The sequence below is a fragment of the Canis lupus genome, chromosome 6 (assembly GCF_048164855.1).
Source record: "Canis lupus baileyi chromosome 6, mCanLup2.hap1, whole genome shotgun sequence".
NCBI classification, from domain to species: Eukaryota; Metazoa; Chordata; class Mammalia; order Carnivora; family Canidae; genus Canis; species Canis lupus.
The window spans coordinates 4,799,463-4,816,185 of record NC_132843.1 but is presented as its reverse complement, the minus strand read 5'-3'; the positions used below and the strand labels follow the sequence as shown (position 1 = coordinate 4,816,185).

Genomic DNA, 16,723 nt, shown 5'->3' with positions numbered 1-16,723 from the left:
TAGGGATGACCTGAAGAGAAAACTTGATCTTGCTAAGAAGAAGGTGTGTCTTCAGCTTCTGCACATTCCAAACAATAACATCAAATTCATTTAAAGGCCAGACTCAGCTTCTGGCCTGTAAAGGGTAGGACTAAAAAGCCATCAGACTCATTGGACAAATGATTTATCTTCTTCCATTCACACTAAACTTTCAAAGAACCAGAAATGAATCTCAGAGGGCAGCTACCAGAACAATACATAAATCAGGCTCAACGGTATTATTAACTTCCAGAGATCTAGCCTTTCCTACCGATATCTCATACCTAATTTTTGTGAAAAGACCTTTAAAAATGTTTTCTAGATATGTTTGAGGCTATTAAAATCAATTGTATTCCTGAATATCACAAATTACCAAGAGTTAGATGGAAAGTCCAAAATGTTTGACAAGCAGAGTGGAACAGAGAAATATTTCCTCTCAGAAATTTGTAAATTTGTTCTAGAGGACACCTAGCTTTGTAAATGGTGAATTATTTAAAATTTTTGGTTGAAACATATGAAAAACATAAACTGGAAATTAAAATTGCTTTTATTAAAATTATATTAGTGACATAACTATTATCAAGTCTGAATTATTTTCATGTAAATATGATTTCTTGGAAATACTGTTTATCAAATTAGGTAACACTGAATGCTTTTGTATTTGCATTAAATTCACTCTTAAATGCATTTATCTCAGTATGAAACGCAGATGTAACTGCCATTTTTTGTGTGTGATCCAGGAAAAAAATCACAGGTATTATAATTCCAGCAGATTCACACCCCCCCACCACTATTCTTAGGAAGGTGAGGGTGGAAGAGGAAGAAAAACAAGTTATGAGGATTTTTTTAAGCCTATTTTATTTATAGTGCCTAAGTCACATATATGCCTTTCAGTTACGGTAGTTGGGATACTTCTGCATTATGTTCAGTTTCCAGATTGTTTGATAGTTTAGTAAATTCATACTTTGTATTTTTGAATAAATGCATGTATCATTCTAACACATTTGGCTCCTCAGGACTGCCCTTTCTGTCTGTGATGAAAACTCTGCTGTAGTGGAGTGCTTCCTTGGAAGGCAGGCACTTTTAAAATATTAGTATTATGGCTCCACTAAAACAATGAAAATGGCACCAGACAAGGACATATCTTTAATGAAGGATCTCCTCTGTTATGCAGTTTTTACAATAGAGTTTTTCTACTAAGTAACAAAATGTGTATACCAAGTCTTTTTTTTTTTTTAGCTCTATTTCTTTACAAAAAAAAAAAAAAAAAAAAAGAGAGAGAGAGACCAAACTAGGGGTGGCAGGTGGTTCAGACAACTAAGCAACTGCCTTCAACTTGAGTCATGGTCTCAGGGTCCCTGCTTAGTGAGGAGCCTGCTTCTCCCTCTTTCTCTCCTTCTGCTTGTACTCTTTCTCTCTCTCAAATGAATAAATAAAATCTTTTTTTTTTTTTTTTTTTAAAGAAGGACCAAGCTAAACAGGCTTATTTTTAGAAAAAAGAGAAGAAAGGTGTATATATACTCTTTTGGGTTCATAGTCAGAATTGTAAATTGTGTTTATATTTGATATTTTAAAATTAGAATTTTGTTGTAGTTTAAATTAGAAGTTGATATATCAAACATGTCAAAAAGTGTCCAAAGAACACAGAATTAATATTATTTAAAGAACAGAGTCTGCAATCACTAAATGAATCATCTTTAATTTCAAGGAACTTTCTCTTTGCCAGCTCTCTCTCTCAGATGTGCAATAGAAACTGAAGTTGACTTAACATGCAGGTGCAATTGGAAGACATCTTGAGAGAGTGTCTGGAGAAACTTTGTTTAGGCATCTTCTGTCTAGAGGTAGAAAATATTTTCATTTTTTATCACCAAAGTCGTCCATGGGATCTTGCCACTGACCACAAAATACGGAAGAGTTTTGTGTTAGATAAGTGTTAGGTTTCTCAAAAATAAATCCGTTTTCCCATACAAGCTTGTTTTTAGGAAGGTTACAAATTAGACTGTCTTTTATCTTCTATCTCTAGGCCAAAGGACTATTTTTTTGAAGCTGTGATGCCAGAGATGGAAGATGTACCTCAAAGTGAGTATAAACACACGTCAACTGAGTGCTTGCCATTGGAAAAGCTCTTGGGAACTCTGGTTGCTTGATGTTCAAATTGGTAAAAATTTATTGCAACTAAGATGGGGTAAAGTCTCACTCATATTAAGATAAGATGTGAAAAAAAAAGAAGAAAAAAAAAGAAAAAAAAAGATAAGATGTGAATGTAACTCTCACTGTTTGAAGGAAATAAAAGCAGTCTATGTCAATCTTGGACACCACCATACCACACAGAGCCACTACACAGTAGATTCTCTTATTTTTAAATTTATTATTTTTTTTAAGAGAGGGAAAGAGAGTGGAGGCAGGGCAGAGGGAGAGAGGAAATCTTATGCAAGCTCCATGCCCAGTGCAGAGCCTGACATAGGGCTCAACCTCACAGTCCTGAGAACTTGATCTGAGCTGAAATCACGAGTTGGATACTTAACCAACATAGCTACCCAGGAGCACCTCCAATAGATCTTTTTAAACTGGCAAATTAGGAAACAGTCTCATTAGACAGGCTAATTTGAGAGAAATGTATTAATATTTTCAAGGAGGTTAAATAGAACAGAACATTATTTTGAAATCTGTAATATAAAGATCCCAAGAAAAATAACATAACCAACCAATCTGTGCCAAGGCACTAGGAAGATTAGATATTTGTGCCAGCCACGAGAGGTTAGTGGGGCATTTGTCAGGCATGCTGGATGTCCTCTCTCATACATACCATCATGGCAATAAGGGCACAGATGTAACTTTGCTTCATAATAAACTGGAACACGGAGACCATGGCATGAACTTTAACACTTCGTTTCTCCTCATGGCTCCTTTCCTCCTCAAATTCTTCCTTCTCGTCCTCTTCTTCTTCTTTCTTTTCTAGATGGAGAAATCATTTATACAACTTTATGCTAATATGTGAATTCTTGATAAATGTCCCCAGCACTGCAGCACATATATCGTTTTACAAGAGACTTTTTTTTTTTTTTTACAAGAGACTTATTTAAGACATCAGATATTATTTTCAACTAACAAAGCCCTTAGAATGCCAACGGATTCAGGAAGTGGTGCGTGGTCAGTAATGGAATCCTGTGCTCAGAAATCCCAGAAAGAAAATTTCAATTTAAGAGGGTATGGAAGGTAGCCTCCAAGATGTTCCCAATGAATCCTACCTCCTGATGTTCATGCCTTTGTGTAGTCCTCTCCCCTTGAGTGTGAGTGGGACCTCTGATGAGCTGCTAACAAATAGGAGGGATGGAATGTGACTTCCAAGGTTATATTTAAAAAGACTGTGGCTCTAGCCTTGGGCCCTTTCTCTCATTTCTTGCTCATTCTGAGAGAAGCCAGCTACCATGTTGTGAACTGCCCTAAGAAGAGGTCCAGGTGGCAAGGAACTGGTGTCTCTGGTGAGCAGGCAACAAGAGCTTGAGGCCAGGCAGTAACTACACGAGTGGGCGTGAAAGCAGATTCTCTTCAGGTAAGCCATCAGATGAGACCACAGCCCAAGCCAGCAGCTTATCTACGACCTAATGAGAGACCTTGAGCCAGAGAAGCACATCTTAGCCACACCCAATTCCTGCCCCCACAGAAACTGTGATACTAAATGTTTTAAGTCACTAAGTTAGGGAGTAATTTGTTATTCAGTAATAGATAACTAATACAAACACTATCTGGAATATGGATAGTGAAGGTACAGGAAGCCAACCAACCAACCAACCAACCACTTTCCTGGTGTGAGCTCAGTAGCCCATGGTTTCCTTTTATGTCATTCAGAGGCAGAATAGTTATACTAAGGATAGAATTATCACATTAAAAGCAAGAGAAAGTGTGGAGGGCTGAGGAGAGAAGGACCAGCAATAGGAAAGTCCTGGCATAGGGGTGAAAGAAGGATCCTCCTCAAGATCCTCTCCCACATGTCAGGAAAACTAATCTGATTTATGAGATGAAGTAATGAATGACACACTTATGTGAAATGTCCTTTCTGTCCTGTTTGAATTAAATGGGCTGCATGTAAGTGGGTTGCATCAGGGAGTTGCTCTGCACCATGAAAAGAAAACAAACCACTGAAAAACCAGTGACCATCACACTGCTGTGCACAAGCTCCAGAAGCAAGCCTCTAAGTGAGGTTGGTGGTATCTCCTCGTGCAGACACCTGCTACCTTCCATCCCCTCAGTGTTAGGACTGGGGTTTGAGAGGGCAAGTCCACAGATCCGAGACAATGTGGAAAAAACTGAATCTGATGGATTTTACAGCTCCTGGAGTGTTACTTCTGTGGTTGTGATGCTGTCTGCATAAACAGATTAGAATTAAAAAATGACTTTCCAGTTTTTGTTTTACCTTGGAAAGTTGAAGTTATGATGTGAATATGTGTGAGTTTGCCCTGTCAGTAGCCAAATTCTGTTCATTTTTTTTAAAATGTTAAGTCACATGTAAAGAAAAGATTACCTGGCTGTGACCCGAGAGTCTCAACCTTAAAAAGTCACAAATGCTGGTTCCTGGGCCTGCCCTTCATGATTCTGAAGAGCACACTTTAGAAAGTATGGTATTTCCTTGAGGCATTTAGTAAATGAAGATCTTGGTTTAAATCCAACTTACAAACTGAAACGCATGCATGTAGGAAGCAGAAATGGATAATTAACCCATGGAGTCCAGTGCTCCTTTGGAGATAGTAGGTGCCACCTGGGGCTAGGGGGATGGGCAAAGCTGCTGGGTTAGGGAACTGATCTCATTCTGACCTTACTGAGGCTGCGTAGTGTGACGTTATAACCCTTTGTGCTACTCAGCAGGTGCCAGGGCAGGAGCAACTGCAGGCCATACTGATACCTATGCAGAACACTGCAGTAGAATATGCTTGATAAAGAATTAAGAAAAAACACATTAAGCTTAATGCATCAATAACACAGGCTGGATAGTTGCTCAGTTGCTGGCCATTTGGTCAAGGTGGGATCATGTACAACAACTCTAGGTTTAATTCCATATAAACAGAAAAGTCCAGTAGAGTTTTATAGCCACTTTGCTGCCACCTGCATGTGCTCTGCCTTCCTCCCTGCCAAGAGTAAACTTTGTGAATTCTGTCTCTATGAATTGGTGACCAGCGAGGTCTCTGTCAGGGCAGTGACAACAGTGGTCAAGCCAACCGCTGCCTTGTAGAAATGAGGGGCCAGGGTTGCCAGAATATTCACGTTCTTCAAGGGATTCCAGAAACTTCCATATCATAGTCAGAGTTGCACTTTTAAAATGTTGGTTGCTTTCTTTTTTTCGTTTTAGAAAATGCTGCAGAGGCCAACAGAAACAAAACCCAAGTCACAGTCACCAATTTGTCATCTCTAGTAACTGCCTGTTTTCCCTCAACATAATAAACTGAGACAAATGGGAATAAAGGCTTAGTACGAGTTTGGACCCTCCTCCTCCTTTTTTTTTTTTTTTAATAGATAAAAAGAGCTTTTTTCTGAAAACATTCATCCATGAACCAGCAAAACTATTGACCGTGACTGCAATATCAAATTATAGAAAAAAACGAAACACACAGACACACATAGGTTTAACACGAAAACTGAGTTGGCATGTTTAAAATAATTTTTTACCTGTTATTTTTCAAAGTCTGCCCCAATTATTCCATTTATCTTGTGTGTGAGGATAGAATACACATAGCAATGTGCTGGGGCAAAATACAGAACTGAAGATAATGAGCTGAATTATACTGACCTCGGAAGACAACACATCTTAGAAAAAAACAGAACCAACACAATAAACAGTAAACAAGACACAGAGAGGTGCTGAGTGTATGTATGAGACGAGATAAAACCGGGGGTGCAACGTGCACTCCGCAGAGCTGGTCCTTACCTGAGGAGTCTTCGGAGGGCTCCCACCGGTACTGGGGGGTGGAGTACAGGTCGGCTTTGGCAGGGCCGTTCTCCACGGGCAGACTGGGGTGGATGGTGTGATAGTCTACTGGGTTGCCGTTCACAGTCACCAGCAGGCCCTGCCAGGGGAGGGCAGGACAAAGGCACACCTGCGACAGCAGCTCCCGCCTCCAGGGTGGGCGTACTGCCGCCTTCCCTCATCTATGTGAGCACAACTCCACAGTGAAGAACAGAGCTGAACAGTCTCATCAATTCTCCACTTTAACAAAATGAATCGTGCATGCTCCTCTATTCAGATCTATTTTTCAGAATGGTCCTGGGAAAAATCGAATCTGATCTGGTTGTACTTCTGCTACACACCATGCAAAGCACAGTGTCCTCAGTTCCAAGTGTGAACCCTGGAAAAGGCTGGCCAGGGCTTCCTAATCTGCTCTGAGCACCTCTCCAGCCTCTGGTCTTGTGGCTTCTCCTCCCAACCATCCCTCCAGCCCCTGGACCCTCAGACCTTTCCTAAGCCCCAGCCAGAGCCCTCCTGCCCTGCCCACCATCCCACGGAACTCAGAGGGGACTAATGCAGTCTCAGGTTAGCAGGCACCCCACCTTGACATCTTTGCTGATGCTGCCAGCTTGCAGTTCCTGTGTTGAAGCACTTTGTAACACTAAGTGCAATTTCTTGGGTTTTCCCCTGTCTCTTTGGCTTTAGGATATAAATATACTTGTGTGTGTGTGTGCATGTGTGTGTCCATGAACATGCAAGACTTCCCAAATTATGTAATTAATATATCTGCAGAGCAAAATGCTTTTAGAAACCCTCCAATGTGGCTTTTTACAAGTTTAAATACATTCTGTACGACTATAGTTGAGCTCATATTATATGAGTCAGTGTTACAACAGCAACAAATCAGATATAACTTCTACAAAAAAAAATTCAAAAACTTAGGAAAATTTTATGGATCATTAAAATATACCCAAAGGAGCTAATTCCATTTATATTGCTTCTACATCACTTACACGAGCATAAATGATAATTCTAAGAATATACTAACATCAGATGGTTTGTAGTCATCTTGGGTCATGGATAAAAGCTGCAAAAAGCAATGCAGGACAGCAATGTTAATATGTAAGCAGAAAGCACTGCAATGTTTATATATATATATATATATATCTATAAAGTTTTACTATACACATACCCATTCCTTCAACTAGCTAGATGCTAGTATGTTAAAGTTGCCATGCAAAATATAAAGGGACAAATAATTGAACTGGATGTCGCTATTTATTATAACTGTTTTCCAGCTTCTGATGTTAACTTTTAATCATGACAGCAAATAACCAGTCATAAACTACGTGACTACAAAAATGGATAATATTTTTTCAACAATTTTGTTCTAATAGAATAAGCTGCTTCATTTAATACTCCCAAAACCCTTGAGACCTCTGCAGAATTCTGAAAATATTTACGGATTTATCAAGAAATAGAAGTTTCATACTAAAGAAAAATTGACTTGCAATGCAGCTTGAGATTATTTTAAGATTTACATATCGTCTACCACAAACTAATTACATGACTATGTCTTCAAACTATAATAGTTTAAGGCCAGGTGGTTTGGACGCCCCCCCCCCCCCTCAAATAATAAGTACTTGCTGTGCTCATGGTTCTCCAAGTTTTTGCATCAGGACTCACTTATGATCATAAAAATCACTGAAAGTCCTAAAGAGTTTTTATTTTTATTTATTTTTTTTAAATTTTTATCTATTTATGATAGTCACACACACACACAGAGAGAGAGAGAGAGAGAGAGAGAGAGAGAGGCAGAGACACAGGCAGAGGGAGAAGCAGGCTCCATGCACCGGGAGCCCAACGTGGAATTCGATTCGGGTCTCCAGGATCGCGCCCTGGGCCAAAGGCAGGCGCCAAACCGCTGCGCCACCCAGGGATCCCCTAAAGAGTTTTTAATGATGGGAGTTGTGTGTATCATTATCAACTATACTAGAAATTAAAATTGAAGCCTTTAAAGATATTTATTAGTTCATTAGTTTTTTCTTAAAATTGAACATGTTAGCATAAATCATTTTATTCAAATAGCTATTTTAAAAAACAGTGAAAAAATGGTATTATTTTATGCTTTTGCGATTTTTTAAATATCTGGCTTAAAAGAAAACAGCTGGATTCTCATATCTGCTGAGCATTTAATCTGTTGTGGGATGTTATTCTGGCTGAAATATATTAAGAAAATCTGGCTTCACCAAGTTTTGTAGTTGGAAAAGGGAAGAGCATTTCAATTGGCTACCCAGGTAATTGTAGACAGTTGCTGTTTTCTTTGTTTGTTTGATACTATACCAAAGTCAAGAGTGGGTAGTAATCTGAAGATTAGCTGCTACATGGAATCTGAAACTGTATCAATGAACTTTTCACACTGTTACCTTAAAATCTACTGATGTGTCATGCGTTGGTGATTTGTGTCAATGAGTTTATAAAGTATCAAATATTGACACATTTCATTACACAATATTTAAAAAGCACCTTTGTTAATATCCTACCACCACTGATCTCATCAGGAAGGTCCTGAGCACTGGGAAGTTTTCAAGCTTTGAACAGCAGATACAAGTTTTCTAATATTCTAATTTTCACTCAAAAGTTCAAATTTTACCATTGTCAACAAGTGCTATCGATTGTTTGCCTTGAAGTGATGAGTTCACTCCCTTCACCTTGCTGTAATTCTTGGCCACCTACCCATCGCTGAGGAACCGTAATTTGTTCGCGAGCGGCTCTTTCAAATGACTGTGCCGTGCAGTGGGCAACAGCGAGTTCCGCTCACGCTTCCTACAACCAGCCAAGTGCTTTTCATCGAGATGTCATCACACTTTCACACACGGGACTTTGTGCAACGTCCCATGTTGCCACATGGGATATTAAAAAGATGTGAGCTCCGAAGTGGAGGTTTAAGAAAACTGACAACTATTTTTAGCTTATCAAGAATATTCTCTTTTTTTAAGATTTTATTTATTTATTCATCAGAGACACACACACAGAGAGGGGCAGAGACACAGACAGAGGGAGAAGCAGGCTCCATGCAGGGAGCCTGATGTGGGACTCGATCCTCGGACCCCAGGATCATGCCCTGAGCCAAAGGCAGATGCTCAACCGCTGAGTCACCATGGATCCCATCATCAAGAATATTCTTAAGTGGAACTGGCCTTGCCACTTTGTTTTCTATGAGCTCATGGCTGCGAAAGGCAGGACTGCTGCCCTGGGGATTCATGCCACTGCCTGGGTTTGTTTTGTGCTTTGTATCAGAACACGTCAGCACAGGGGAAGAAAGGCACATCTTTTAAATATTTTTAGAAAAGTTTTGAGCTTTTGGGTCTCTGTGAGGGTCTCAGGGATCCCCAGAGGTCCACAGACCTCAATTTGAAAAGTTCCCGAGCTATGGATATAGCTATCCCTTATGGATATCTGTCATTTAGTAAAAGGAGCAGGATAATCTGACACATGACATGAGGAGAGAGAAAGGTCACTGGAAATCCTCAGATATTTCAGGGGCCATAAGACCGTCTACCGCCAGGCGCCTGGGAGACTCACTGGTTGAGCATCTGCCTTTGGCTCAGGGTGTGATCCCAGGGTCCCGAGATCGAGTCCCACATTAGGCTCCCTGCAGGGAGCCTGCTTCTCCCTCTGCCTGTGTCTCTGCCTCTCTCTGCATCTCTCATGAATAAATATATAAAATCTTAAAAAAAAAAAAAGACCATCCACTGCCTAAGGCAGTCATCCACTGTTTTGCCCTCCCTCAGTACATGACCATGCTTAGAATAAGGCCATGTGCCTTAGAGAAACTCACCAGCCACCAAATCAGAGAATCTACTCCTCAACTCTCTAACATGCTCGGAAGCAAATGCTTGGAATTTGTCATTAAAACACTGCAAATGGGCATTTTTAACAAGTCAATGTAGCACTGAGTTGAATTTAAAATGGTCAATAAATGATCCAAGGGTTATAGGAATTACCCTTTATGACTCATTTTTCCTCATCAATCCATACTGTTGCCTCAAAATAATACAAGATATTTAATCATATTCTTATAGACTGCTTTGTTTTTCTCTCAGCGGTTACTGAGTTGTTACTGTGGCTGGCTACCAATAAAGTGAAATTATTTTCTGCAACGTGTTTCAACACTGAGAGTTTCCCTGCCCGATGCTAACCAATTGCTTTGTTATGTTTTGTGTGTTCTAAACACAAATTTGTTTTCTAAAATTAAGAACAAACTTTCTTTTGAGGATTAAGATATTTCAATAGAAAGCACTGAAATATGAAATGGTGTTCTCACAGGGTATAGTGGAACCGTGTATCTCCTTCAGAAGCACTGGGTTCTCCTCTCTGAATAGAGTCCTCTGCTACCAATATCGAAATCAATCTATATCTATAAACTCTGAGCAATCTGAGCTTGCATATGACACATGATTTATATTCAGCAATGTAACACAAAAGAAGGACAATAAATTAGGAAACAGAAATTGCTTTCTTGTAGCTTACTTTTCTCTCGTTAGTTGGATAATGGGTGGCATACCACAGGCTCCTCCTCCTCTCTGCTGTTATTTGGATGGGGCTACAAGCCAGGGCTCTGTCCTCTTCCTTGGTCCTGTCGTCCTGCACCTGAGACACAGAATAACCCACAGGACCAGCTCTTCTTCCAAGAGCAGTTTCCTCAGTGGCCTGGGTGACCCAGAGAAAGTTTTTCACCTGTGCCTTGATAACGATCAATTTTTTTTAAATTAATGCATATGATATACGGAATTTTAGTAAAACACTTTAAGAAGGACAGCAATGCTACCCTGTAAAGGCTCAGCATGTTAGTATTACATCCTGATTCCCTCCTAAGCCCCATAAATTACAGAGATATGCTCTCATGTGAAAGGCCCACAGCGTCTCACTGCATATTCCAAACTACACTAATGCAAATGTTCCTTAAAGGAAGAACTTTCAAAAAAGTACTCAGTGGACTATGTAACCCAGCCTCCAGCAATCTTTAATTAAAAAGAAATTAAGTGGGACCCCGGGTGGCTCAGCGGTGTAGCGCCGCCTTCAGCCCAGGGCGTGATCCTAGAGACCTGGGATCGAGTCCCACATCGGGCTCCCTGCATGGAGCCTGCTTCTCCCTCTGCCTGTGTCTCTGCCTCTCTCTCTCTCTCTCTCTCTCTGTGTGTGTGTGTCTCTCACAAATAAATAAAATCTTTTAAAAAACAAAAGAAATTAAGTAAAGGTGGTATCATCTGGAGCTTACACACAATAGTAAGAAAGAACATATCCAACGCACAAAACCGTCACCTTGCCTTGTGGGATGCTGGCTTAAATCAGACCATTGGTCTAGAAGAGCTATAAAGAGAGAGAGAGTAGTATAAGGGGCAGGATGCCCTGGGGTGCTTTTGTGTGGTTTCCTAACAAAGGCGCTCCAGCAAAAAGGGCATTAACACACCGCTGAGACGGGCGTACAGGAAGGGAACTTAGACAAAGTGCTCAATTTCTGGGCTCCAGTGTGCCAGGGTGGAGCACCCACGGGAGTACCCAAAGGCCCAGGTCGGAGTTCACGCTTGCCAGGTGGGACCCATATATTCTTTAACTCTCGACACCGGCTTCCCTCTCTCTCCTTCTCAAACATGCGTTGTAGACTTTCACCTCAGAACTCACATTTGTTGGCTGGCATTTTTGTGAAATGTGCCAGGTCATCTGGAACTATGATATAATCAGCCACCTGTCTTCCATCATTGCCTCAATGAAAAAGTGCTGTGTCCCAGCCCATTTAAAATATTGGCCACCTGAAAGGTTGACGCTGGTATGAATCGGGCCCTGTTCTGCACACTCCCCTCCAGACACTGCCATCTCTAATATTGCTATTAACTCTACTTTCCTTTGTCCCCAGATGGTCCGAGGCTGAGGAAGCCGAATGTCTAATGCCTGAAGGGCTACACCACAGCCTTCACCCATATGGAAGCATGACAACAGGGCTACAACAGCTCCTGCCACTCTGTGGGCCTGCCTGGGATATGCAGGGAGAGTGAAGAACACCCGGACCTCTTATTAGCTTGGATGCCTTACGATCATTTCCATCCCTTGTAAGACATTGTTCTGAAGCCATTCGCATCATCTATTTTTATTTCTTTGGTATACACTTTTATTTGCACATATGTGCACATCCTTTACCTTCTGTGTGTTTATGGAGGAAGTGAACACAATTAGTTCACTTTAAAGCATTTTACTGGCACACACAGATTTGGGGAGAGAGTCGGAGAAAAACGTAACACAGAAAGATTGGGGTTCCTTATGATCCCATAAGCATTTTGTTACATGCAGCTGCCATCAGTGAACCCAAAGAAAGATGCTATACGAGAACCCTATGAACAAAACTGCCTCTGTGGCCCTCATCACCCGGGCCTGTCTGCCCAGTGGGAAGGAGGTGTCACACAGGAAGGAGGACAGGACAGAGGCCCATTTCTGCGGGGGGGAGGGACGGAGGGACCTAGTTCCCTCACACTATATGACTTGGACCCCATTTACTTCTCCTGAACTGCTTTTTCTCTTGTAGAATGTCCACTTCCTCTGAGTGGGGACCTCGCCTATGGGTGATGCTCTACCCCTGCCTCGAGCTTAGTGTCTGAGATAGTTGGCTTTCAATAAATATTTGCTGTCTGCCTGTCAGTCTGAATGAATGAGCGTGTGGGTAACAGTCTTGTGGATGTAAATACAGAATAGGCCCTAACCTGGAAGTGACAGGACAGGAGGTGTGGCTTCATGCAGCCATGCTCACTGGAATGGCTTCTGATATGTGGACACTACCCTGACAGGTGGTGGACGGGAGATGTGACAACCCTTGTCTACACTACCTTCCTCCCTCGGGTGCCAATAGCTACCTTACAACTGAGCTTCTTACAGTCAATTAGGGGAAGAAATGAAAACAGCTGAAGTTTTCTTTCACTAAAAGGGAAGGGAGGCTTCCCAGGGCTCTGTGGCCCTGCCCTCAAAAGTGCTATGTACCTTGTTAATACTCACAGGAATAACCCAGTCCTCTGTCATGCCTAAAGGAAGTCCCCTAGTCCACACGCCTCACAGGAGGGTCCTCAGGGGGTTACAGGCACTCCTGAGAAATGGGGTGTCCCTATCACATTCTCAGATGTTAAAGGTCTGAGAAGTTTCTGAAAACTCCAGTCACCATGAAAACAGGCTGTGTAGTCACCGAAGCCCTGGCTTTGTTGTCAAACGTGAATTTTTTTTATTTTTATAAATTTATTTTTTATTGGTGTTCAATTTGCCAACATATAGAATAACACCCAGTGCTCATCCCATCAAGTGCCCACCTCAGTGCCCATCACCCAGTCACCCCCACTCCCCACCCACCTCCCCTTCCACCACCCCTAGTTCATTTCCCAGAGTTAGGAGTCTTTCATGTTCTGTCTCCCTTTCTGATATTTCCCACTCATTTTTCTCCTTTCCCCTTTATTCCCTTTCACTATTTTTATATTCCCCAAATGAATGAGACCATATAATGTTTGTCCTTCTCCGATTGATTGACTTATTTCACTGAGCATAATACCCTCCAGTTCCATCCACGTCGAAGCAAATGGTGGGTATTTGTCGTTTCTAATGGCTGAGGAATATTCTACTGTATACATAGACAACTTTATCCATTCATCTTTCGATGGACACCGAGGCTCCACACCTGCACCCCAATGTTTATAGCAGCAATGTCCACAATAGCCAAACTGTCAAACATGAATTTGAAGCCTGATTTCTACTGCTTAGACCAATTTACTTCTCTAAGCTCATTTTGCTCAACCCTAGGATGGGTATGATACCTATTCTTCAGAATCATGTAGTGCATTCAGTGAAACAAATTATGTCAACAGCCTAGCATATGGCCTGGCCCTTAGCAAGTGCTCAATGAAAATGAAAGTGTCTTCCCTTCTCCTCACCAGTGGCCATTCTTGGCAGTGTGTGGAAATATAGCCAAGGGAAGCTGGGCTTTGTTCTGATAGCATTTATATTCACGTTGTGCTCAATACTAGAACCAGAACACTATAGTTGTTTTGGAATATAGCACTGATTAATCAGCAGTTAATAGGAATGGGCCATTTCACCTGGAGTCTCCAGGTTATTTCTCAGACAGATCACCAAAACCTTTTGATTCTTACAAGGGGTTCCTGTAGCCAGATGCGGATCAGCGTTGCCAGCGTGTAGTACATCACCAGCAGGACGATGGGGTTGGCATGGTGATACCATGACAGGTCTGGGTTTGCTATGATCTTCCAGGTGCTGGAACAGTCCGTGTGAATTACTGATTTGATACCAAACAACCTATTTCAAAACAAAGGAAAACATTAGGAAGGTGCCATAAATCATATGTCCCTAACATAGAGTAAAAACATCTTGTTTTTAATACACTGATGAGCTAGCCCTAGGCTAACTCATCCTATTCTAGATATTTCATTATTCTTCTGTATATACAACTACATCTTTAAATAACATATATATGTATACATATAATATACATACAACATAAGCTATATATCCTTAAATCATATATATGTATAGTTAATGTGTATGCCTATTCGTAAAATTGATGCCAACAGTAGTCAGCTGATCTTTACACTGCTTCAAAATCCATCTAATGCTGTTTAATACAATTAAATAATACCATTAATTAATGGTATTTAATACCATTAATACCATTAATCTAATCTAATACTAATTCCTTGCACACCTATTAGAAATTTACATTTTAATGGCCAATCAGCCCTATTAAATCCCTGCATTACTGAAATGTCAAGTAAGTGATATCATGTGGCTATGTTCAACTAAATGAGCACCCATTTTGTTTTTGGCAGGATTTAGCATTAGCTATCCAGCTAATGCTGATGTTATTGGGCAAATATTGAAATTGGACACAGTTCTATGATTCAGCCATAAAAGTCAGATATTATATACTAGGGTTTCTGGAAGATATATTTCTGTCAAATTTCATTTATGGGCAATTTGATAGTTTTAAAGATTTATAATTAATTATTTATTTTCAAATATGACTTTATGAGGCTTGTTAACTTTTGAAATGACTTTTTATGTTATTTCTACTATATAATCAGAGGGTATCTGACTTTATAGTGGGAAGTTGTATATATATGATTCATTTAGAAATTCATTTTATATAAGTTTTTTCTAAGAAAGGATTTTACTAAGTGAATAAAACTTTTACACTAAGTGAGTCTCATATTTTTTCTATTATTTGAATCTCTTATATGTGAACTTTCTTTAAGTATTATGCTACATTCTTTGTTCAGTTATAAGATCTTCAAGTACTACATGTCCCTCATTTATACAGCCTCTGAGGGCTATTACTGTATTCTATCACAAGGCAAGTGCCATATTGGTGAATTGCTCAACACAGGCTTTAAAGTAAGCTAAACAGAAACTAAATTTTCTTCAATTTTCTAAAAAAAAAATCCCATAAGTTCTATTAGAACTTGCTCTTATTACAGGTTTTTTTCTTCTAGGTCTAGCCAGATTTTTTGCAGTTAGCATTTAGAAAGAAAAATTTCCTGCTAACAAAATTTTTATTATGTCCCTTTTAGAATGGTGGAATGTTCTGAAAGTGGTTTTGCAGTCTTAGAGCAAAATGTCAATTTCCTGTAACCAGTGTGCAGAACTGAAAGCTTTTAAATATAGAACCAAATTTTAGCTGGAAGTCACAATTGATGAGGCAGTAGTCTTCAGCCTGCAAGTCTTTCCTCTTCTTGTCCCACACCTGGTACATGCACTAGCAATGATTTCATCAATCATCAGTTTACAAATATCCATGTTGCCCCATCAGAAAGTCAATAGTAATTACTGTAGCCATCTGTAAACTGAACCACGTGCCTCCTAAAAGTCCACATGGATACTCCACAACTTACTGTTGACATCATGGCTTATTCCAAACTGATTCTGCACATTTCTGTAGGAATACTAAAGATTTGTTTCATGTTTTGTACTACGAGTTTGGACTAACAGACATGGGTAAGAAGCTATAGAATGACGGATTGTTGTACCCTATAAGGAATTTCTAACAGAACTGTGCAAATACTGTAAGACGTAAGAGTTTTTTTTCTTTCTTTCTTTTTTTTTTTAATAGTAGGGATACTATAAAATAATTCTTACATAGGATGGGAAGTTCGCACTTAAAGTCTGGCATCCTTGGGGCACCTGGGTGGCTCAGTGGTTGAGCATCTGCGTTTGGTTCAGGGCATGATCCTGGGGTCCTAGGATCGAGTCCTGCATCAGGCTCCCCACAGGGAATCTCCTCTCACTGCCTGTGTCTCTGTCTGTCTCTGTGTCTCTCATAAATATATAAATAAAATATTTTTAAAAAGTTTTGCATATTTTCTGGCACTAAAATTCTAGGATGCTATGCAACATCCAACTATTTAACTTGCTTAGCTTTTTCTTGTGAACCTCCCATAATCCAAAATTGCTTCTTAATACTGACAATACAAAGAAAGGTGAAATTATTGGGCCTGGCCTCCAGGAACTTATTCTCCATCTAACCACAGTGATTGGACATGTTCGGTTGAGGAGAGCAAGATGTTACAAAACCCTTTCTGTCTGGGGGTGTTTCTGTCTGGGAAGGGTAGTCAGGAAGAAGAATGTGGCATGTCAAGAGAGTCAAAGAAGGGCGGATGAGTAAATGAGGAAAAAGAGAAGTCCTGGGAGATGTTGCCAGGTTGGGGGGTTGGGCTGAGAAGA

At 40.4% G+C, this 16,723-nt stretch overlaps 1 protein-coding gene across 5 annotated transcripts in view; it reads right to left on the bottom strand.

The window, feature by feature from the left end:
* The window catches only part of PIEZO2 (piezo type mechanosensitive ion channel component 2), a 440,944-nt gene that overhangs the window by 109,405 nt on the left and 314,816 nt on the right, over nucleotides 1-16,723 (bottom strand). For all 5 annotated transcript variants that reach the window (XM_072828696.1, XM_072828697.1, XM_072828693.1 and 2 more), the window contains exons 8-12: nucleotides 14,140-14,302; nucleotides 10,490-10,609; nucleotides 7,005-7,043; nucleotides 5,939-6,077; nucleotides 2,825-2,973 (exon numbers count right to left, since the gene is read on the bottom strand). In XM_072828696.1, the coding sequence (XP_072684797.1) occupies nucleotides 2,825-2,973; nucleotides 5,939-6,077; nucleotides 7,005-7,043; nucleotides 10,490-10,609; nucleotides 14,140-14,302 (610 nt within the window). The remainder of the gene's footprint in view (nucleotides 1-2,824; nucleotides 2,974-5,938; nucleotides 6,078-7,004; nucleotides 7,044-10,489; nucleotides 10,610-14,139; nucleotides 14,303-16,723) is intronic.